General features: G+C 45.9%; 1 protein-coding gene across 1 annotated transcript in view; it reads left to right on the forward strand.

Moving 5' to 3' along the window:
* Positions 1-969: 969 nt before the first annotated feature.
* The window catches only part of TAF3 (TATA-box binding protein associated factor 3), a 155,164-nt gene continuing 132,369 nt past the window's right edge, over positions 970-23,764 (forward strand). The window contains exons 1-2 of the mRNA XM_077472061.1: positions 970-1,288; positions 7,775-8,017. Of these exons, the coding sequence (XP_077328187.1) occupies positions 1,123-1,288; positions 7,775-8,017 (409 nt within the window). The 5' untranslated portion in view covers positions 970-1,122. The remainder of the gene's footprint in view (positions 1,289-7,774; positions 8,018-23,764) is intronic.

A 23,764-nucleotide genomic window follows, 5' to 3' on the forward strand; every position in this document is an offset into this window, starting at 1 on the left:
CCAACTTAGATTTTATGAGATGAAGGGGAAAAAAAAATAAAAAGGAAAAAAATAATAAAAAATCGGGCTAACATATCGGCAGAAAAAAAACGGCATCATATATCAGCCATCAGCCGCCACAATTTCTAAATATCGGCATCGGCCAGAGAAAAACCCATATCGGTCGACCTCTAGTCCCTGTCCGCTGATGCACACACAGCCTGCTTTCCTCTTTGGGGGGTTTGGATGTGAATGGACCGCCTTTCTGTTTACACCCAACTGCCATCTGAACCAATCAATGGATGGGGAACGGATCCCCATCTGTCTGGTTTTAGCGGACAGGATAGGTTGTCAGTGTGTGTCATCGGACACATGTCCATTGACACCGGCCGCTCCATAGAAGAGACACGATTAGTCCGCCCGCGTGAAAGGGCTCTAAGGGAAACATTTTACTGGTTAAAAAAAAAAAGCTTGGTCTGTCTAAAAAAAAAAAAACTATTTGGATTCAGAGTCGCACGACTGAGTAATTGTTTTGTCAAACTATCACAGCTCTGAGAAGTGGGCTGGTAATGAAGAGGGATTACAGACCGGGACACAAGTAGTTAAGCTTTGAAAATGAAACCTAGGAGCTGATTGGTTAGTGTGCACATCTGCTCCAGTTCTGGTGTTATCAGGTCACTTCAGCTTATGTATGTGAAAATGGAAATAAGTGTCTGTCAGGGAGAGGGTTAAGCCACGCTCTCCGCCCCCCGTATGACTCCCCTGACTAGCAGCGCACCTTCTACCGTATGAGCCTCTGTAATACAGGGAACCCGCGACACTCCCTCCCCGCCACTCTCTCTGTAGAATGAAGCCATGGCCGAGAAGAACGCAGCGCTTCTCCTCATCATCCAATCACCTCTCTATAACCCCGCCTTCCGCTGGAAATGGCTGATCGCCGAGCTCGAAATCATAACCGGAAGTAGCCCGATCGAGCCGCTCTGCGATGGATTGGTGCGTCCTGCAGCTTCAGCTCAGCGACGAGGGGAGGGAAGGCCAAGATGGCGGTAGGAGTGAGAGCGCGGAAGGGGCCGTGCGGATAATCGAGGTAGAAGTGGAGATCCCGAGGCGCCTGGACGTGTGATGGGAGCGGGATAAATCGGGATGTGTGAGAGCTACTCGCGCTCGCTGCTGCGGGTGTCGGTGGCGCAGATCTGCCAGGCTCTGGGCTGGGATTCCGTGCAGGTGACCGCCTGCGACCTGCTCACCGATGTGCTGCACCGGTACCTGCAGCAGCTGTGCCGGGGGGCCCACCGCTACTCCGAGCTGTGTGAGTATCCACCGGGCCGGGGCTCTAGGGGGAGGAAGGGGAGAGATCATGGGCGACCTGGACACCCTCCATGCGGATCTGTGTGACAGCTGTGATCACAGAACCGGCGCCTGGACCCGGAAAGGGGGAGAAACCTGGGGCTCACCGGGGAGAGAGCAGTATGCAGGCCGGGCGGATGTCAACAAACACACGTGTGTGTGGGAGAGAGGAGGGAGGATGGGTTGTGTCATCTCCATCCATCAGATCTCCTCAAGAGACACATCTGATATAGATCTCTGATGTCCTATTGGAGACTGTGTGTGTGTGTGTCATTTCCATCCATCTGATCCAGATCTCTGATAAATGTCCTATACTACACAGTACTGTGATCGGATACCTTTCTTGGGCTGGTTGTCATCTCCATCCATCAGATCCCCTCCTCAGGACACACATCTGATATCTCCGAGAAGTCTGTCCTATTGGAGGCTGTGTGTGTCCTTCCTCATTGGATAACCTCCTTAGCGCACACACACCTTATGTATGTATCTGATAGTCTGGTCCTATTAGATCATCAACGGTGTATTGGGAGCCCTGTGATCACTTTCCTGCCCCCTGGTCTGCAGAGCTTGCTGTTTAAGGAGAAGCATGACCTAAGCCTTTTTGGGGCATATTTGTGGGTCACATGGGTGTACTTACTTTTGCTTTACTGTAACCCAAAATCAAATGACAGTGAGCTATTTCTCACTATCAGCTGGCATCACATGGCTTCTCCGGACTATGGAAGGATCCCAATCATGTTGTCAGAATCCACCCAGCTGCCTGATTGACCATTGGCTCCGGATCTCAGTGCGCTTCACCCACTGCCTCTCCAGCCTGGCGCTTCTGTGACCACTGGAGGAGCAGAGTGGAGAACAGTGAAGGTTATCTTATCACTCAGCTCTAAGTCCTAGGATAGGTTCGCACATGCATGGGTGGTTGCAGCACAGCCTACAAACTGCATCTGTTCCTGCAACCCCAACCACCTGCAGCTAAACTGCATTGCTTCTATGCATGGGGTTGCCATTCATTCTTAATGGCAGCCCCAGGCTTCCGAAACCGCTATCCTTCTCTTTTATTATTATTATTTTTTGGGCAATGGAAATTGTACGGGGGGGAAAAGCAGCATGCGATTACCCTCTGGCTGCATTTTAAAAAAGGCACAGGAAATTATATATATATATATATATATATATATATATATATATATATATATATATATATATATATATATATATATATATATATATATATGTATGTATGTGTGTGTGTGTGTGTTTTTTTTTTTATCTTTTATATATATTATATATATATATATATATATATATATATATATATATATATATATATATATATATATATATATATATATATATATCCCAAACTTTGTTAAAATTTACAACAGAGATGCTCTAAGTTAGTGCTGTTTGACTTAGCTAGTACAGAGGGCCACAAATGGCAAGAGTACAAGATTGAGAGGCGAGATTGAGTGAACACTTCAAAAGCCAGTCAGGCAGAAGCCTAATGTTACTCCTGGCTCTTGATAATTATGACAACAGGAATTGGCAGTGACAGCTAAGGCTCTGTGCTCGGAGCATGCTATGCAGTGCACTTCCAGCACTTGCACAGCTGTGTATATGTGCACCACCTCAGAAACGGGGCCCACCTCCGTGATGCTGCCATTAACAGGTTAGTCTAAGTTTATATAGAAACAGAAAAATCAACACAAGGGACATACGTTACTGTTAGTATGATGTGTCCCTTGTACTAATTCTTATCTTCATCTGTCCTACAGCTTCTATGAATGACACAGGATCTGTGAATGGAGGAGGGGTGGATGCATGATAGATGGCATCCTCATTGGCTGTAAAGGATAGGAGGGTTTCATTCTGCTTTAGGGATAGTTTACACTTGCTGTAAAACGAGGCTTCGGACACACTTTGTTAAAGCTCTCTGAGTGCCAGTAAAAAGCTCCTGTCACTAAACAAAATGGTTAGCTTGCAGTCCAGTTTACACTTTGTTTTTGTTTTGGGCTTCAGTGGTGCTTCGATGGGACTTCAACCGAGCTTTGCCGTAGACTTCTGAAGCACCACTGAAGTGACGTGGGGTACAGTTTTTGAAGCAAAAGCAAGGTGTAAATGGGACTGAAAGCTGACCATTTTATTTAGTGACAGGAGCTTTGACTGGCGTTTTGAGAGCTTTAACAAAGCGTGTTTGAAGTAAGTGTAAACTAGCCGTTAATGTGTGTTGAAGCCGAAGCAAATGATATGAGCATAGATTAAGGATGCACCAATACCATTTTTTCTTTTTTTTCTTTTTTTCTTTTGTGCTTGCCGATACCAATTAGACCCCTTTCACTCTGCCAGCGTTTTTCAGGTGCTACAATGCTAAAAATAGCACCTGAAAAAAGCTTGCTTTCACACTGGAGCGATGCGCTGGCAGGTTGTCACAAAAAGTCCTGCCAGCAGCTTGTTTGGCATGGTGAAGGAGTAGTGAACTCACTGCTGCTCCCCATTGAAATCGATGGGGCAGCGCTGCAATACCGCAAAACGCCGCCAGATAAGCGGATTTAACCCCTTTTCGGCTGCTAGTGGGGGATTAAAACCGTCCCGTTAGTGCCCGTGGTTCAGCATGAAAGGGGCCTTACCGATGCCTACCGCAACTGTTTTGTTTCAACTTCAGCTGTCAGCAATGGTACAAAGCATTGAAAAAAAAAATTATTTACAGATGAAATAAATTGATTTTTAATTTAGTGCTTTTTCAATGTGAAGTGTGTAAATATATATATATATATATATATATATATATATATATATATATATATATATATATATATATATAATTAACAAAGCAAAAAAAAAAAAAGTTTTAATTGTTTATCGTCTATAAAATAGATGTGAAAAAAAGCAGGAAAATAATTAAATAGGGAGTTAATTAAGGCTGATTACAGTAAATGAAGGGTTATTAATGGGTTAAATACAGGAACATTTGTTCATTACTTTCTTTCGCAGATGAAGAAACAGAAATATATAAAAAAAAAACAATGTTTCTTTTTCTTTTAGGCCGCGTACACACGGGCGGACTGTTCGCCCAACCTTGTTCGGCAAACAGTTTCATCAAACAGTCCGCTCAAAATTTGCATGAGCGGACTTGCCCACACACGAGCGGACTGTTTGACGAACAAGGTTGGGCAAACAGTTCGCTCAACTTTTGAAATGAACGGACTCGCCCACGTAAGGCGGAGGCAAATCCGCCCATTTCGAGCGCGTGTACAGGTAGGCGGGGCCCGCGAAGGAGACGTCGCGGGCTCCGCCGCCTGGAATGGGCTTAAAGGGGAACCCCAACGCCGAAAAAAATCGGCGTGGGGGTTCCCCCCAAGTCCACACCAGACCCTTGTCCGAGCACGCTACCCGGCCGGCCAGGAAAGGGGGGCGAGCGAGCGCGCCCCCCCTCCTGAGCCGTACCAGGCCGCGTGCCCTCAACATGGGGGGTGCCTTGGGGAAGGGGGGGCCGCGCGGCCCCCCCACCCCAAAGCACCTTGTCCCCATGTTGATGAGGACAAGGGCCTCTTCCCGACAACCCTGGCCGTTGGTTGTCGGGGTCTGCGGGCGGGGGGCTTATCGGAATCCGGGAGCCCCCTTTAAGAAGGGGGCCCCCGGATACCGGCCCCCCACCCTATGTGAATGAGTATGGGGTACAATTACCCCTACCCATTCACCTGTGAACTAAAGTACAATAAAAAACACAACACAGAGAAAAAATATTTTATTGCACAGCTCCGGGGGTCTTCCGTCTTCGGGGGTCTTCTCGCCGGACTCCTCCGCTATGTGTGTGTAGCTCTTTTGCTAGCGGAGGAGTCCGGCTTTCTTCCTCCCCGCCGCCGGCCTCTTCTCCCGACTTCGGGGGTCTTGTCCCCCTCTTCGGTTCTTCTGCCGGGCCACCGCGCCTGGTCCGGTGGCCCGGTCTTCTGTCGCCGTCTTCCGTTCTTCTGTCGCCGCCTTCGGTTCTTCTGCCGGGCCACCGCGCCTTCTTGTAGCTCTTTTACAGGCGGTGGCCCGGTCTTCTGTCGCCGCCGCCGCCTTCCGTTCTTGTTCTTCTTCTTGTTCTTCTTCTTCTCCTGGAGATGTTGACTCGACGAGCTCTCCGGCCGGAATGCCAGAGCCGCGCTGTGCGGTCACTTATATAGTGACAATGGGGCGGTGTCACATGGTATATGTCACATGGGTTGGTCACATGGGTTGATGTCACATGGGGACTATGACATCGTAAGGGGGCGGGGACACCATGTGACCAACCCATGTGACATATACCATGTGACACCGCCCCATTGTCACTATATAAGTGACCGCACAGCGCGGCTCTGGCATTCCGGCCGGAGAGCTCGTCGAGTCAACATCTCCAGGAGAAGAAGAAGAACAAGAAGAAGAACAAGAACGGAAGGCGGCGACAGAAGACGGGGCCACCGCCTGTAAAAGAGCTACAAGAAGGCGCGGTGGCCCGGCAGAAGAACCGAAGGCGGCGACAGAAGAACGGAAGACGGCGACAGAAGACCGGGCCACCGGACCAGGCGCGGTGGCCCGGCAGAAGAACCGAAGAGGGGGACAAGACCCCCGAAGTCGGGAGAAGAGGCCGGCGGCGGGGAGGAAGAAAGCCGGACTCCTCCGCTAGCAAAAGAGCTACACACACATAGCGGAGGAGTCCGGCGAGAAGACCCCCGAAGACGGAAGACCCCCGGAGCTGTGCAATAAAATATTTTTTCTCTGTGTTGTGTTTTTTATTGTACTTTAGTTCACAGGTGAATGGGTAGGGGTACATTGTACCCCATACTCATTCACATAGGGTGGGGGGCCGGTATCCGGGGGCCCCCTTCTTAAAGGGGGCTCCCGGATTCCGATAAGCCCCCCGCCCGCAGACCCCGACAACCAACGGCCAGGGTTGTCGGGAAGAGGCCCTTGTCCTCATCAACATGGGGACAAGGTGCTTTGGGGTGGGGGGGCCGCGCGGCCCCCCCTTCCCCAAGGCACCCCCCATGTTGAGGGCACGCGGCCTGGTACGGCTCAGGAGGGGGGGCGCGCTCGCTCGCCCCCCTTTCCTGGCCGGCCGGGTAGCGTGCTCGGACAAGGGTCTGGTGTGGACTTGGGGGGAACCCCCACGCCGATTTTTTTCGGCGTTGGGGTTCCCCTTTAAGCCCATTCCAGGCGGCGGAGCCCGCGACGTCTCCTTCGCGGGCCCCGCCTACCTGTACACGCGCTCGAAATGGGCGGACTTTCCGAGCGGGAACAGTCCGCTCATTTCGAAAGTACAGCGGACAAGCCCACACACGGGCGGACTGTTCGCTCAAACACAGTTTCAGCGGACAGTTTTTCGGAATTTCCGAAAGACTTTGTCCGTCCAACTGTCCGCTGAATCTGTCCGCTGAAAGCCCACACACGAGCGGACTGTCCGCCCAAACACTGTTCAGCGGACAAGGTTGGGCGAACAGTCCGCCCGTGTGTACGCGGCCTAAGTGTTTCAGGGCTGAGCAATGTTGGTAATAGACAGTTTAAAGAACCGAGCCTGAAAGTATCGGTTTCAGGGATCGGTGCATTTTCACGAGGACCAATACTAATATTGGTGCAACCCTAGCATGGATTCAACAAGTTGTTGGAAACATTCCTCAGAAATGTTGGTCCACATTAACATGATGGCATCACATGGTTGCTGCAGATTTGTCAGCTGCACATCCATGATGCCAATCTCCCATTTCACCACATCCCAAAGGTGCTCTATTGGATTGAGATCTGGTGACAGTGGAGGCCATTGGAGTACAGTGACCTCATCGTCATGTTCAAGAAGCCGGTGGTGAGATCATTTTGAGCTTTGTGACATGGTGCATTATCCTGCTGAAAGTAGCCATCAGAACATAGGTAGACTGTAGTCATAAAGGGATGGACATGGTCAGCACCAATACTCAGGCCGGGGCATTTAAACGATGCTCAGTTGGTACTAAGGAGCCCAAAGTGTGCCAAGAAAATATCCCCCACAAGATTACACCACCACAGCCAGCCTGAACCGTTGATACAAGGCAGGATGGATCCATGCTTTCATGTTGTTTATGCCAAACTCTGACTGTACCATCTGAATGTCACAGGTGAAATCGAGACTCGTCAGACCAGGCAACGTTTTTCCAATCTCCTATTGTCTAATTTTGGTGACCCTCAGTTTACTGCTGGGTGGATATAAATCGGTGATTTTTAAGAAAAAAAAAATCAAATTGTTTTGATTTAAATCTATTATTTTGAGGAGACAGCAAATTTGCAATTATACAAGCTGTACACTCATTACTTTACATTGCAGCAAAGTGTAATTTCTTCAGTGTTGTCACATGAAACGATGTAATATATGTATATATTCTCTCCTCAGTTGTCGTTAAACAACCCCAAAGTTAGCTTTTGTATAACCATAGTCCATTGATCCCTTTTTGTATTGTAGATGGACGGACAGACCCCGTTTTGGATGATGTAGGCCAAGCCTTCAAACTAATGGGAGTGAATCTCCATGAACTGGAAGATTATATTCATAACATTGAACCAGTCACGTTCCCTAATCAGATCCCAGCTTTTCCTGTCAGCAAAAATAATGTGCTGCAGTTCCCTCCTCCCGGAAGCAAAGATGTTGAGGACCGAAAGGAATACATACCCGACTACTTACCACTCATCGTCTCGTCACAGGAAGGTACAGTGTATAGCCTAGCTTTCTCCCTTCATTTTCATTTCAATCTGTTAAGCTGTTTGTTTTTTTTTGTAACATATTTTTTCTTTTATTTGAATCATTATATTGATCCCTGTAACCAGAACATCGACTTGGCTTATTTTTCCCATATAGCTTAAAAATCTATACAGTGTCCCATTCTAGGGGAGCACAGGAAGTGACTGAGGTAATGTGTTTTTATTAGAATACCATATCCCATGGTGTACACAACCTGAGCATCAATCCATGGAACAGTGCTGTTAAAAATAAGCAATGTAGAAAGAGTTTCCTCCCTCTGTATAGTAAGAGATTTTATGAGGTTTTCATGTAACCATTGTAGCTAAGTAGGGTGTGGCAGTTATAAATCTCTGGGTGAAGGTGGAAGACTTTTGGGAAGAGATTTCCCAAATAAATGAAAATGGTTCAGGCTAGTCTTCACTAAGTTATACTGGTGGATTAGTTGACTTCCCCCTTGCTGGATCTTTTCAGAAGAAATGCCTGCCTGGCTGGGAGACTTTATAGTAGAAGTTCAGAGGTGGTCTGGCAGCAACGTGGACCTTTGGGGTAGGGAATTTTTTAAGGGAAGAGAGGAGTCCATTAAAGTGGATGTAAACCTGATTCATGAAATTTGACCTGGGCACATATATCTGCAGTTTTATCACACTGCACATGCCACAGATGTTGCAAGTTGTGAAGGAGCGTGCAGTTGGTATGCTGACTACAGGAATGTCCACCAGAGCTGTTGCCCTTGAATTGAATGTTCATTTCTCTATCATTATCCCCTCACCAAACCCGTTTCAGAGAATTTTGGCAGTACGTTCAACCAGCCTCATGACCGCAGACCATGTGTAACCAAACCAGCCCAGGACCTCCACAACCAGCATCTTCGCCTCCAAGATGGTCTGAGACCAGCCACCTGGACAGCTGCGGCAACAGTTGGTTTGAATAACCAAAGAATTTCTGCACAAACTGTCAGAAACCGTCTCAGGGAAGCTCATCTGGGTCACAACCTGACTGCAGTTTGTTCTCGTAACCCAGGGCTTGACAAATTTGCTTGGAATCTAGGAGCCAGCTTAAAAAGTTAGGAGCCAGGTCGGTAACGGCGATCCGGACCTGTCCCTGGCCTGACATGGAGACGAGTGAGGGGAAGATAGCGCAGCAGCCCCCCCCCCCCCCCTTTTTTTTCCTTAACCACTTGCCGACCGCCTCACGCCGATGTACGTCGGCAGAATGGCACGGGCAGGCATAAGCACGTACATGTACGTGATTTGCCTCCCGCGGGTCGGGGGCCCGATCGGGCCCCCGCCCGGTGCCTGCGGCGGTCGGTTTTCGTTCGGGAGCGATCCCGGACGAGGGGACGGCCATTCATTCATGGCCACCCCCTCGCGATCGCTCCCGACGAATGGAAATCCCCGGTGACATCACTTCCTCTCCTGTAATGTAAACACAGGAGAGGAAGTGATGTATTCTCTCCTCCGTGTCGGTATTTTTCGTTCCGACACGGAGGAGAGCGGATCAGTGAGTTGCACCAACACATCCCACACACAGTAGAACATGCCAGGCACACTCACACCCCCCCTTTACCCCCCGATCACCCCCCCAATTACCCCTGCCCCCCCAGTCACAGTGACACCAATGTCATTTTTTTTTTTTTTTTTTTTTTTTTTGCATTGGTGTCATTTGTGACTGTAATAACTGTTAGGGCAGTTAGGGTTAGCCCCCTTTAGTTCTAATGTACCCCCCTAACCCCCCCAATAAAGGTTTAACCCCGTGATCACCCCCCGTCGCCAGTGTCACTAAGGCTGGGTTCACATTGCAGCGGTTTATGAGAACGAATGTGATTCGCACCGCACTGCAGTGCAAATCACATCCGATCTCTGTGCGATTCGAGTTCAGCCATTCGCCGCACCCGCCGCACCCGCCACACCCGCCGCACCCGCCGCAAATTCGCACGGGACCCTTTTTTTGGCCCGCAGCAGAATCGGATCGCATGGGTGTTCACACCATGCGATCCGAGTTTGCAGATCGCACTGCGATATGCGAACTGATCTGGGGGTGTCAGTAACATTTCACTGACACTCCCAGCAGTTCGCATAGGGCAGTGTGAACTGCCGCCGGGAGGCATGCGATGCGGGAACCCGCCGCGGATTCGCGGCGTTTCCGCATCGCTCCAGTGTGAACCCAGCCTAATAAGCGATCATTTTTCTGATCGCCGTATTAGTGTCACAGGTGACGCTAGTTAGGCAGGTAGGTATTTAGGTTCGCCGCAGCTTTTTATAGCGCTAGGGACCCCCATATACTACCGCATAAAGCCCCCTGATTGCCCCCTAGTTAACCCTTTCACCAGTGATCACCATATAACTGTTACAGGTGACGCTGGTTGGTTAGTTATTTTTTTATAGTTTCAGGGCACCCGCCATTTATTACCTAATAAAGGTTTAACCCCCTGATCACCCGGCAGGTGTCATTTGTGACTAATAACTGTTAGGGCAGTTAGGGTTAGCCCCCTTTAGTTCTAAGGTACCCCCCTAACCCCCCCAATAAAGGTTTAACCCCGTGATCACCCCCCGTCGCCAGTGTCACTAAGGCTGGGTTCACATTGCAGCGGTTTATGAGAACGGATGTGATTCGCACCGCACTGCAGTGCAAATCACATCCGATCTCTGTGCGATTCGAGTTCAGCTATACAGATAGTATGGCTGAATTCGTGTCGCACCCGCCGCACCCGCCGCAAACTCGCACGGGACCCTTTTTTTGGTCCGCAGCAGAATCGGATCGCATGGGTGTTCACACCATGCGATCCAAGTTTGCAGATCGCACTGCGATATGCGAACTGATCTGGGGGTGTCATTAACATTTCACTGACACTCCCAGCAGTTCGCATAGGGCAGTGTGAACTGCCGCCGGGAGGCATGCGATGCGGGAACCCGCCGCGCATTCGTGGCGTTCCCGCATCGCTCCAGTGTGAACCCAGCCTAATAAGCGATCGTTTTTCTGATCGCTGTATTAGTGTCACAGGTGACGCTAGTTAGGCAGGTAGGTATTTAGGTTCGCCGCAGCTTTTTATAGCGCCAGGGACCCCCATATACTACCGCATAAAGCCCCCTGATTGCCCCCTAGTTAACCCTTTCACCAGTGATCACCATATAACTGTTACAGGTGACGCTGGTTGGTTAGTTATTTTTTTATAGTTTCAGGGCACCCGCCATTTATTACCTAGTCTCACTAGTGTACCCCTAAATTTAGGGGTGTCTACTTTCTAAAATGGGGTCATTTGGGGGGGGGGGTTTGTGCCATCTTGGCATTTTATGGCCTTCAAAACTGTAACGCCCTTAGAAAGCCTGAAGGCGGTGCTTGGTTTTTGGGGCCCCGTACGCGGCTAGGCTCCCAAAAAGTCCCACATATGTGGTATCCCCGTACTCAGGAGAAGCAGCAGAATTTATTTTGGGGTGTCATTTCACATATGCCCATGGCATGCGTGAGCAATATATCATTTAGTGACAACTTTGTGAAAAAAAAAAAAAGTTTGTAATTTTCCCGCAACTTGTGGCAAAATATAAAATATTCCATGGACTCAACATGCCTCTCAGCAAATAGCTTGGGGTGTCTACTTTCTAAAATGGGGTCATTTGTGGGGGTTTTGTGCCATCTTGGCATTTTATGGCCTTCAAAACTGTAATAGGTAGTGAGAAGTGAACTCAAAAAATTACGCCCTTAGAAAGCCTGAAGGCGGTGCTTGGTTTTCGGGGCCCCGTACGCGGCTAGGCTCCCAAAAAGTCCCACATATGTGGTATCCCCGTACTCAGGAGAAGCAGCAGAATTTATTTTGGGGTGTCATTTCACATATGCCCATGGCATGCATGAGCAATATATCATTTAGTGACAACTTTGTGAAAAAAAAAAAAAAAAAAAAAAAAGTTTGTAATTTTCCCGCAACTTGTGGCAAAATATAAAATATTCCATGGACTCAACATGCCTCTCAGCAAATAGCTTGGGGTGTCTACTTTCTAAAATGGGGTCATTTGTGGGGGTTTTGTGCCATCTTGGCATTTTATGGCCTTCAAAACTGTAATAGGTAGTGAGGCGTGAAATCAAAAATTTACGCCCTTAGAAAGCCTGAAGGCGGTGCTTGGTTTTCGGGGCCCTGTACGCGGCTAGGCTCCCAAAAAGTCCCACATATGTGGTATCCCCGTACTCAGGAGAAGCAGCAGAATTTATTTTGGGGTGTCATTTCACATACGCCCATAGCATGTGTGAGCAATATATCATTTAGTGACAACTTTGTGTAAAAAAAAAAAAAAAAAATTTTTTTTTGTCATTATTCAATCGCTTGAGGCAAAAAAATAAAATATTCAATGGGCTCAACATGCCTCTTATCAATTTCCTTAGGGGGTCTACTTTCCAAAATGGGGTCATTTGGGGGGGTTTTGTACTGCCCTGTCATTTTAGCACCTCAAGAAATGAGATAGGCAGTCGTAAACTAAAAGCTGCGTAAATTCCAGAAAACGTACCTTAGTTTGTAGATGTGACAACTTTTGCGCAAACCAATAAATATACAATTATTGACTTTTTTTTTACCAAAGACATGTGGCTGAATACATTTTGGCCTAAATGTATGACTAAAATTGAGTTTATTGGATTTTTCTAATAACAAAAAGTAGAAAATATCATTTTTTTTCAAAATTTGCGGTCTTTTTACGTTTATATCGCAAAAAATAAAAATCGCAGAGGCAATCAAATACCATCAAAAGAAAGCTCTATTTGTGGGAAGAAAAGGACGCAAATTTTGTTTGGGTACAACATTGCATGACCGCGCAATTAACGGTTAAAGCAGCGCAGTGCCAAAGTGTAAAAAGACCTCTGGTCATTTACCAGCAAAATGGTCCGGTCTGAAAGTGGTTAATTAAAATAATTTTTTTTTTTTACTTTTTACAAAAAAAAAAAAAAAAAAAAATTATTTATATATATATATATATATATATATATATATATATATTATAGAGGAGCCATTTACCAGCCACCACACTCACCGTTGGGCAAAAGGCGCCAGATGACGCCCGCAATCACTTCCTTCTCTTCACTTTGGGAAGGAAATGGGCGGGCAGTGAAAAACAGGCAGGGGAGCTTCACTCCATTAGGAATTAGCATTATTGGAATAGGGTGTAATTTCTACATCCACCACAAGATGGCGCCAGACTACCGAAAGATTTCAGAAGGCCGCAAAGCCGCGGCCTCAATTACTGGCCGGCGCGGCCCGATGCAATTGCGCGGCGGAGTTCGGGGTCCAAATGGAGACGGGATACCCCAGCAGCGTTGCCCCAGTCGCCAGGACACGAATTCTAGGCGCAAATGCGACCAGGCGCCCGGGGTTTGTCGAGCCCTGTTGTAACCGACTTGAGTGGGCAAATGCTCATTATTCTTCACAAATCCCGGTTTTCACTGTACAGGGCAGATGGCAGACAGTGTGTGTGTGTGCGCACGCGGTTTGCTTATGTCAACGCTGTGGATCGAGTGGCCCATAGTGGGGGTGGGGTTGTGGTATGGGCAGGCATATGCTATGGACAACAAACACGGATGCATTTTATTGATGGTATTTTGAATGCACAAAGATACCGTGACGAGATCCTGAAGCCCATTGTTGTGCCATTCATCCACGACCATCACCTCATGTTGCAGCATGATGATGCATGGCCCCATGTTCCAAGGATCTGTACAAAATTCTGGGAAGCTGAAAACCCAGTTCTTGCATGGCCAGCATACTCACCGGGCATGTCACCCATTGAGCATGTTTGGGATGCTCTGGATCGGCGTATAAGACAGCGTGTTCCAGTTCCTGCCTATATACAGCAACTTTGCACAGCCTTTGAAGAGGAATGGACCAACATTCCACAGGCCACAATCGGCAACCTGATCAACTCAATGCGAAGGAGATGTGCTGCACTGTGTGAGGCAAATGAGGGTCACACCAGATACTGACTGGTTTTCAGATCTCCCAATAAAGTAAAACTGCACATTTTAGAGAGGCTTTTTCTTGTGGCCAGCCTAAGGCACACCTGTGAGGTGGATGGATTATCTCGGCAAAGGAGAAATGCTCACTAACACAGATTAATCTTTCGTTCACATTGATACGATGTGACATGCGATTTGAAATGTCAAATCGGCAGCAATTGCCGAGAATGGTACCATCCTAATTGGTGCACTGCTGCAGTTGCGGCGCAGCACCGATTTCACACAGTAGTTTCTGTACTACTTTGTGTTTTTGGGCTGTGATTTACCTGCACAGATGTCTCTGAACTCGTGGCTGACATGCGGGAGTGAAATCCTGTGCTTTCAGCTGAACTCACACGGCTTCATTCCCACAGCTCAGTGTGAACCTGGGCTTAGACAGGTTTGTGAACGATATTTGAGAGAAATAGGCCTTTTGTGTACATAGAAAAAGTTGTAGATCTTTGCATTCAGCTCATGGTAAATAAGGGCAAACACAAAAGTGTTGCGTTTTATAATATTCCTAAGTGTATAAAGATGAAGACAGCCGATAATATACAGTGCCTTGCGAAAGTATTTGGCCCCCTTGAACTTTTCAACCTTTTGCCACATTTCAGGCTTCAAACATAAAGATATAACATTTTTATTTTTTGTGAAGAATCACCAACAAGTGGGACACAATTGTGAAGTGGAACGAAATCTATTGGATTTTTGAAACTTTTTAAACTAATAAAATAATGAAAAGTGGGGCGTGCAAAATTATTCGGCCCCCTTGCGTTAATACTTTGTAGAGCCACCTTTTGCTGCGATTACAGCTGCAAGTCGCTTGGGGTATGTCTCTATCAGTTTTGCACATCGAGAGACTGAAATTCTTGCCCATTCTTCCTTGCAAAACAGCTCGAGCTCAGTGAGGTTGGATGGAGAGCGTTTGAACAGCAGTTATCAGCTCTTTCCACAGATTCTCGATTGGATTCAGGTCTGGATTTTGACTTGGCCATTCTAACACCTGGATACGTTTATTTGTGAACCATTCCTTTGTAGATTTTGCTGTATGTTTGGGATCATTGTCTTGTTGGAAGATAAATCTCTGTCCCAGTTTCAGGTCTTTTGCAGACTCCAACAGGTTTAGATCCAGAATGGTCCTGTATTTGGCTGCATCCATCTTCCCCTCAATTTTAACCATCTTCCCTGTCCCTGCTGAAGAAAAGCAGGCCCAAACCATGATGCTGCCACCACCATGTTTGACAGTGGGGATGGTGTGTTGAGGGCGATGAGCTGTGTTGCTTTTACGCCAAACATATCGTTTTGCATTGTGGGCAAAATGTTCGATTTTGGTTTCATCTGACCAGAGCACCTTCTTCCACATGTTTGGTGTGTCTCCCAGGTGGCTTGCGGCAAACTTTAGACGAGACTTTTTATGGATATCTTTGAGAAATGGCTTTCTTCTTGCCACTCTTCCATAAAGGCCAGATTTGTGCAGTGTACGACTGATTGTTGTCCTATGGACAGACTCTCCCACCTCAGCTGTAGTTCTCTGCAGTTCATCCAGAGTGATCATGGGCCTCTTGGCTGCATCTCTGATCAGTCTTCTCCTTGTCTGAGCTGAAAGTTTAGAGGGACGGCCAGGTCTTGGTAGATTTGCAGTGGTCTGATACTCCTTCCATTTCAAAATGATCGTTTGCACAGTGCTCCTTGGGATGTTTAAAGCTTGGAAAATCTTTTTGTATCCATATCCGGCTTTAAACTTCTCCACAACAGTAGTACGGACCTGCCTGGTGTGTTCCTTGGTCTTCATGATGCTCTCTGCGCTTTCAACAGAACCCTGAGACTATCACAGAGCAGGTGCATTTATACAGAGACTTGATTACACACAGGTGGATTCTATTTATCACCATCAGTCATTTAGGACAACATTGGATCATTCAGAGATCCTCGCTGAACTTCTGGAGTGAGTTTGCTGCACTGAAAGTAAAGGGGCCGAATTTTGCACGCACCACTTTTCAGTTTTTTATTTGCTAAAAAAAGTTTAAAATATCCAATAGATTTCGTTCCACTTCACAATTGTGTCCCACTTGTTGGTGATTCTTCACAAAAAATTAAAATGTTATATCTTTATGTTTGAAGCCTGAAATGTGGCAAAAGGTTGAAAAGTTCAAGGGGTCGAATACTTTCGCAAGGCACTGTACATGTAAAACTTATGTAGGCAGATTTGTTTCATCCCTGTGTATCATCTGAGGCTGTTCACATCACTGGGTATATTTGAGGGTTTACATCCACTTTAACCAATTGCCAGCCGCCTAACTGTAAATATACGTCAGTACTTTGATGCTAAATAGTTAGCTGCTGCCATAACCCTGGTATCTTTATTTACGACTGACAGCCGGCTTTCCAATTTTAAAAGTGGTCCCAGCAGCACATTCGCCGCAGGATAACTTTTTATAGGCGCCAGGAGAGGTGCCTCCCCTCCTACCGCTTCTCAGTGTCTTCTGGGTTTACCGGAGCCGCCGGTAAACCCGGAAGCGAGACAATCAGTGGCTGAGCAGGAAGTCAAGTGAAAGCAAGATGGCTCTGTACTTCTGGAGATAACTACTGTCAATTTTGGAAAAAAATGAGGCCAATATGTATTCTTCTACATGTTTTTTGGTAAAAAAAAAATAAAAAAAAAAACTTTGCTGAATCACAATATCTCTTTCCCTTTCTGATGGATCTGCCGTTTGCCTAGTTTACGCAAGCAGATTGCTGATCCGTCTCTCCTGTGAATGATCGACAGGTCGCGGTGGCCCTCGTACCAACCAGACCCGCTGATTGGCTCCTGCTCTGTCCAATCACACAGGGAGGGCCGTGTGCCCCCTAAACAGTGTCCACAAAATCATGTACAGGTACATAGGACTGCCCTGCCGCAGTAAATGTACATGGGGCAGTCCGGACCCCCACTAACCCTTGATCCCCCCCCCCCCCCCGCTCTGACAGCTAGCGGGGATCATCCCCCCCCGGTAGCTGTCAAAAGTGAAGAAAAAAAAATGCAGGGTCTGTTCACCCAGTCGCGTCACTCATTCACAGCGCTCTGTGAATGGGAAAACCTATAAGTCTTAAAGAGGAAGTAAAGCCTCAGCAATTAAAAAAAAAAAAAAAAAAAAAAGCATACTAGCTCATTATGAATTACTTGCCTGAGATCGAAGCGATCCTCGTTCCCCTCCTCCAATGCTGCCATCTATCCTGTAGTTACTTCTGGGTATCGCGGCTCTGATTCTGTGACTGGCTGGAGACACAATGACGTCACTAACTGCATGATCTGTCAGATATGGCATACTCAGTACGGCTGTGCCCGATGTCTACAGCGCATGTGCCGTAGACATCGGTGCTGCTATTTCTGCAAATATGTCCTAAACCATTTAGGTTTGGGAGATATTTCTTGCACCTACAGGTAAGCCGGGGGGGGGGGGGGGGATCCGCTGCCGAGACAACTTTTATGTGAAAGTGGACCGGCGACCGTTTAATAATATACCGAATTTATGGCAGCTGTCTGCTGTTATAGCCCTGGTATTTAACGTCAAACTAGCGACATATATCCACGGTGGGCGGTCCAGATGTGGTTACGCAATTTTCCTGTGCTTCACTGATAACAGTGTGCCCAGAAGCCGAACGTGGCTGCTCACAGGCACTTCCTGGTACCACTGTTGGTGTCTGTAAGCGGCACAGTATAGCCCAGCACCGTCTAGCCCTTAATGTTCGTGCCCCACTGGCTAGGTATTCGAGGAAATGGTACTCCCACCAGCCACCCTGCTCAGTCTTTATGGTGATGTGACGCCATTTGTTTTTTTTACAGAAAAAAGTAAACTCCAACATCTTTTAAACATTTTAGACCTAACAAGGTAATTATATGGTTTAACTGATTGCAGGGAGTTATTTGAAAGCGAGCCTTTCCTTATATTTAAAGTGTTTCCCTCTCCTGCTGCTAGTCTTCTTGCTGTCATACCGCTGTCAAAAGCAAGAGTCTGTCTTCCCCACAGGTCAATGATGTAAAGCCCTCCATTTCCTGGAGGGCTACACCAGTCATCTGGGTAATTGGGAAATGTGTGATCCCTGAATAGCACCTGGATGTCATATAGTCAGCATGAGATTTTGAAATGGGATCTGAACTTTGCACCTACTGATAAATAAAGCAATTCTGTATTTGCTATGACATGTATTGCACAGCCACTGTGTGCATTCTAGGATAAGTTCACTTTTTTGAACATGTTACACCCATAGACCACCTATTAACCCCCCCCCCCCCCCACCTTCTCATGAAAGCAAGCTGGGGATCTTCTCCCTGTACTCGCTGTCACATTCCAAGGAGAGCGGGGCTCCACCTACACAGCTGTATCATTGATTCACAGGTCCCTGCGATTCTGTGAACTAAAAGTACTGATGTGCTTTGCGGCTGATGGCTTGTAATTCTCAATGAACTACCAGGGTGCTGTTGAGCTCTCTAGGTATTTCATGATTGATATTTCCTGTCATTCAGTAACTGCCTGCCTATATCGGAGGTATGGACAGACAGTCTGCAGGACCATGGCATTACACCCGCAATGTGATGATCGTGGGTGCAATGCTTTACAAGTTTTTTCGAAAAAAATAAACCAATGAATGCATTTTAGTTATTTTATTTTTTTTATTTTTTGTAACGGTGAATGTTTACTTTTTTTAGGCTTCATTCACACTTGTACAACTACAAAGTTGGCCTGACTTTGGAGTGCAACTTGACTTTGACCAGTGATAATGGACAACTGTTGCATGGTATAACATTCAGGGTTTGTCTATGGCTCTCAAGTTGCATGAAAGTTGGACCAAAGTAGCGTATGAAATACTTTGAAGTTGCTGCAACTTTAAGTCGAATATATGAATGGGCATCATTGGAGAACATGGAACAAGTTGTCATGCAACTTTGATGACCCAGGTTGCACGAAAAGTCACACAAATCCCAAGTTGAGTTAAAAATAAAAGAAATCAGCACAAGGGACATTACTTGCTATCAGTGTGATGTGTCCAATGTTCTACTGTCTCTTTGTTTAGAAGAAATCCTCCCTTTTTTTTTTTTTTTATCTTATTTTTTCTCTCCTGCTGCCATGATCTTCTGGTGCAGGTTAAGAGCTGATGTTGCTGTGGCAGGCATGTATCAAGAGTACCTGACTATGCCTGTCCTTTTTTGTCTCTCTTCCATTCATAGAGGCTGTACTATTGTTTCTATAAATGAAAGACAATCTATGAATGGAAGAGGCAGTTCTTTAATTATCCACCTGTCCTTTTATTTATAGATCATAGTGAATAGCTTTATTAACCTGAATATATATATATATATATATATATATATATATATATATATATATATATATATATATATATATATATATATATATATATATATATATATATATATATATATATATATATATATATACTCTCTCTATATCTGGATTATTATCTTCTTTTTTTTTTTTTTTTTTTTTACTACTACTTTACACTGGCAGCTTCATCAAGGAGGTGTAATAAGCACGAATTAGGAAAACTGAGTTAACCGCTCTAAAGAAGCTGCTGGCGGGACTCCTCTGACACCCTGCCAGTGCACCTCGGTCTTTTGCACTGGAGTGAATTGAGAAGCTGTTTTGGGGTGTTTTGCAGGCGCTATTTTTAACGCTATAGCGCCTGCAAAACACTCCAGTGTGAAAGGGGTCTAAGGGAAACGGGCAGCGGAGTCTTCAGGCTTCTCTGCCAGGTTCCTACCGCACATGCGCAAGTCGCGTGACTCTTTCTTTCTGAATGGCCCTGTCATCTTCTGGGACACACACACAGGTACCAGAAAGCAGCTGGGGAACAGAAGGAAATGACACCCTGGGCTGCGGCCGAGGTAGGGCAGAAGTACACTCAATACTTCATAAAAGGTAAGAAACAAAATGGGGAAAAAAAAATAATTTTCCAAAAACGAATGGTGGAGGGGTGGTCTTTCCTTTTTAGGATAAAGTTGTAAAAGTGGGTGCTTTTAAGGGAGACACAGGGACCCAAAAGGATATTCAGTTATTATAGCACCATTAAGAAGGGGTGCAGCTGTAGGCATCACCCCGGTACAACCACTTGAAGCAATATCGGTAAATTTGTTACTGATTCTTCAAAAAAAAAAAAAAGAATATTGGCCACTGATAATCGGTTGACCTTTAGTTTGGCTGGAGTTCTGCATTAAAGTGGTTGTTAAAGCTCAAACATAAAATATGAACAAAGCATGTACTTCTATAGTGTGTATTCTATCCAGAACATAAAGTGTAATTTTTGTCTGCTGCCCCTTTCCTCTGCTAGGAGCATGACTCACTTGTGATGGGTTTTCCTGACACCAAGAGAAAGGTGACAGGGAAGGGACCCCAAGCTGATTTTCATTTAAATGTATTTATTTTGTTGATCAACTTAATAGCAAATTACAAGGGATGCTGCTCAGATCACTTCTTTAGGAACGCCCATCGCTGTATGCAAATTTTGATACAGGGATTGTGGATGGGGTGGCTTGTCAGAAGGTAGAGAAACAGCAGAACAGTGATCTTCCCAGTGACTATCTGTGCAATGGGGTGTGTCTGCAGAAGTCTGACTGACTGGAGTACAGGAAGGTTGTGCTCCTAAGTAGAGTATGAAGAAAAAAAAACGGACCACGCTGGAATAGATGTCTTTTCATGCCTGGCGTGGTCAGTTTGAAATAGGAGAGGAGGGGGACTGGCAGAATCGCCAGGTATTTGATATAAAGGAAGAACTACAAGGAGAACAGGATACTTTTTAATACAAGTACATGGTAACACTGACACACTTCAGCAGTATGAAATGTTGAGGTAACATACAGTTTAATGCACTGCAACAGTCGAATGCAGCCTTAGACTGGCAGTGGGTGGCACTGTTAGCTGGGGAGTTTGGATTAGAATACTGGCTGAACATAATTATACCAATAGTTTGTTTTCCACTACTTAACACTTAAGCAGGAAAAGATGATCCAATTTTTTTCTTATATACTGATGACCAGTAGAGGAAGCATATCCTATATCTCTTCCCATGCTTGAAAAAAATGATCCATTACTATGTTTCAACCTTGCTAACCATTAGTGAGATGTGGAAAAGTGCAGAGCCTACATTTCCTCGGAGGCGGTTGCTTATTATTGTCACTTTTTTGTAGTTTTGGGGTGCCATCCAACAACCAGAAAAAAACTGCATTGCAGACATCTAGGTTTGTTTGTTTTACATATTCTACAGTGGATATAAAAAGTCTACACGCACGTTAAGGCCAGATTCACACCTATGTATTTTAAGTGCTTTTTGCATTTTGCAGATTTGCACTACAGAATGTGTTCCATAGGAAACCATGTTAGATGGACTGTAGTGCAAATCTGCAAAAAGCACTAAAACCGCATAGGTGTGAATACAGCCTAACATATCAGGTTTCTGTGATGTAAAAAAATTAGACCAAGATAAAACCTTTTTTAATGTGATCTATAAACTGTACAACTCGATTGAATAAACAGCTGAAATCTTTTAGAGGGAGGGGAAGTAAAAATAAATTAAAATAATGTGGTTGCAAGAGTTTGCACGCCCTTGGGGCCAGTTCACACCATAGAAACGCAGTCTGGATGCGTTCCCGATGTCTTTTTGCATGCGTGTTTTTGACTTGCATTTTTGGTGTGTTTTTTGATGCGGTACAGTGCACCCCCTTCCCCCTTTTTTTTTTTTTTTCCCCTTAACCTTAAGGGTCCTTTCACACAGGGTGGATCAGTGCTGATCCACCCTGTGGATATCCGCCTGCTCAGCAGAGATTGCTGGAGCGATCTCCGCTGAGCAGGAAGATGACAGGTCTGTTTCTGCACACTGCGTAGGGACGGACCTGTCACAGCGCCGCTCTCCCCTATGGGAGATCGGGTGACGATGGACTGCAGTGTCCGTCGTCATCCGATCCGATGGCGGATGGAAAAATAGCTTTTTCCTCCACACTTTTTCGGATCGGAGCGGCTCGGATGTCAGCGGACTTGTCACCGCTGACATCCGACACTCCATAGACCTCTATGAAGCATCCGTTCAGGTCCGCCTGAAAAACTGACAGGGGGACCTGAATGGATCGTCCATGTGAAAGGGGCCTTAGTAAGGATGTGTGTTTTTGATGCGTTTTACAGCATTCCAGTACAGTCTGGTGCAGGAAATATGCGTCAAGTTCTACTTTATTTCCTGGAACTGCAAGCACTGGTGTAAACGTTTGCCATTGAAAACCATACAACCTACTTTGCATGTGTTTTTGATGCAGAAAAGAAAATGGACAGGACTGCATGTGTTGTGAACTAGCCCTTAAATACTTTGTTGAAGCACCTTTTGATTTTATCACAGCACTCTGTCTTTTTGGGTATGAGTTTATTGGCATGGCACACCTTGGTAATATTTGCCCATTCTTCTTTGCAAAAACATTCCAAATCTGTCAGCTTGTGAGGGCATCTCCTGTGCAGATCCTTCTTCAGATCACCCCACAGATCTTCAATAGGATTCAGGTCTGGGCTCTGGCTGGACCATTCCAAAACGTTATTCTTCTGGTGAAGCCAGTCCTTTTGATTTGGATGTATGCTTTGGGTCGATGTCATACTGAAAGAGGAAGTTACTCTTCATGTTTAGCTTTCTAGCCGAAGCCTGAAGGTTTTGTGCCGATATTGACTGGTATTTGGAACTGTTAATAATTCCCTCTGCCTTGACTAATGCCCCTGTTTCAGCTGAAGAAAAACCACACCAAAGCATGATGCTGCCATCACCATGTTTCACAGTGGGTATGGTGTTCTTTTGGTGATGTGCGGTTTTGTTTTGTGCCAAACATATCTTTTGGAATTATGGCCACAAGTTCAACCTTGGTTTCATCAGATCATAACACATTTTCCCACATGCTTTTGGGAGACTACATATGTTTTTGCAAAATGTAGCCAGGCTTGGATGTTTTTCTTAAGAAAAGGCTTCCATCTTGCCACTCTACCCCATAGCCCAGGCATGAATACGAGAGATTGTTGTCACATGTGCCAGACATCCCTATAGCTCCTTGACTGTTGTTGTTTTAGTCCTCTTGGCAGCCCCCCTGACCAGTTTTCTTGTTTTCATCAATTTTGGAGGGATGTCCATTTCTTGGTAATGTCGCTGTGTTGTGGCATATTTTCTCCACTTGATTCTAATGACTGTCTTCCATGGTATGCCTTGGAAATTCTTTTGTACTCCTAATTCTGACTAATAACTTTTTACATTGAGATCCCTCTGATGCTTTGCAAGATCTCTGCAGACCACGGCTTTTGCTGTAGGATGCGACTAAGAAAATGTCAAAGACCTACTAGAACAGCTGAACTTTATTTGGGGTTAATCAGAGGAACTTTAAATGATGGCAGGGTTGTAATGACTCCTATTTAACACAAGTTTTAATGTGATTTCCTAATTCTGAACACCGATACATCTCCAGTTATAAGAGGGTGTGCACACTTATGCAACCATGTCTAAGTGAGAGTCCCTGTCTCTGGGAAAATGGGGTTAATAATGAAACAGATTTTGCATGTTGGGTGACTGCAAGGCTACAGAGCAATTATTTTGAGAGGCGAAATCTGCTCTGGCAGCTTTCTCCGGATTTTACTATCTTCAGATGGGGCTCTGTAGTTTGGAAATTCCTCAGTCTTGGGTGGGACAGGATCTCTAACCCTGTGTCCGGGTCTTATGGATAGCTAACAGGTT

Source organism: Lithobates pipiens, unplaced genomic scaffold (assembly GCF_037356315.1).
Source record: "Lithobates pipiens isolate NorthernLeopardFrog02 unplaced genomic scaffold, aLitPip1_a1.2 Scaffold_8, whole genome shotgun sequence".
In the NCBI taxonomy this organism is placed as follows: domain Eukaryota; kingdom Metazoa; phylum Chordata; class Amphibia; order Anura; family Ranidae; genus Lithobates; species Lithobates pipiens.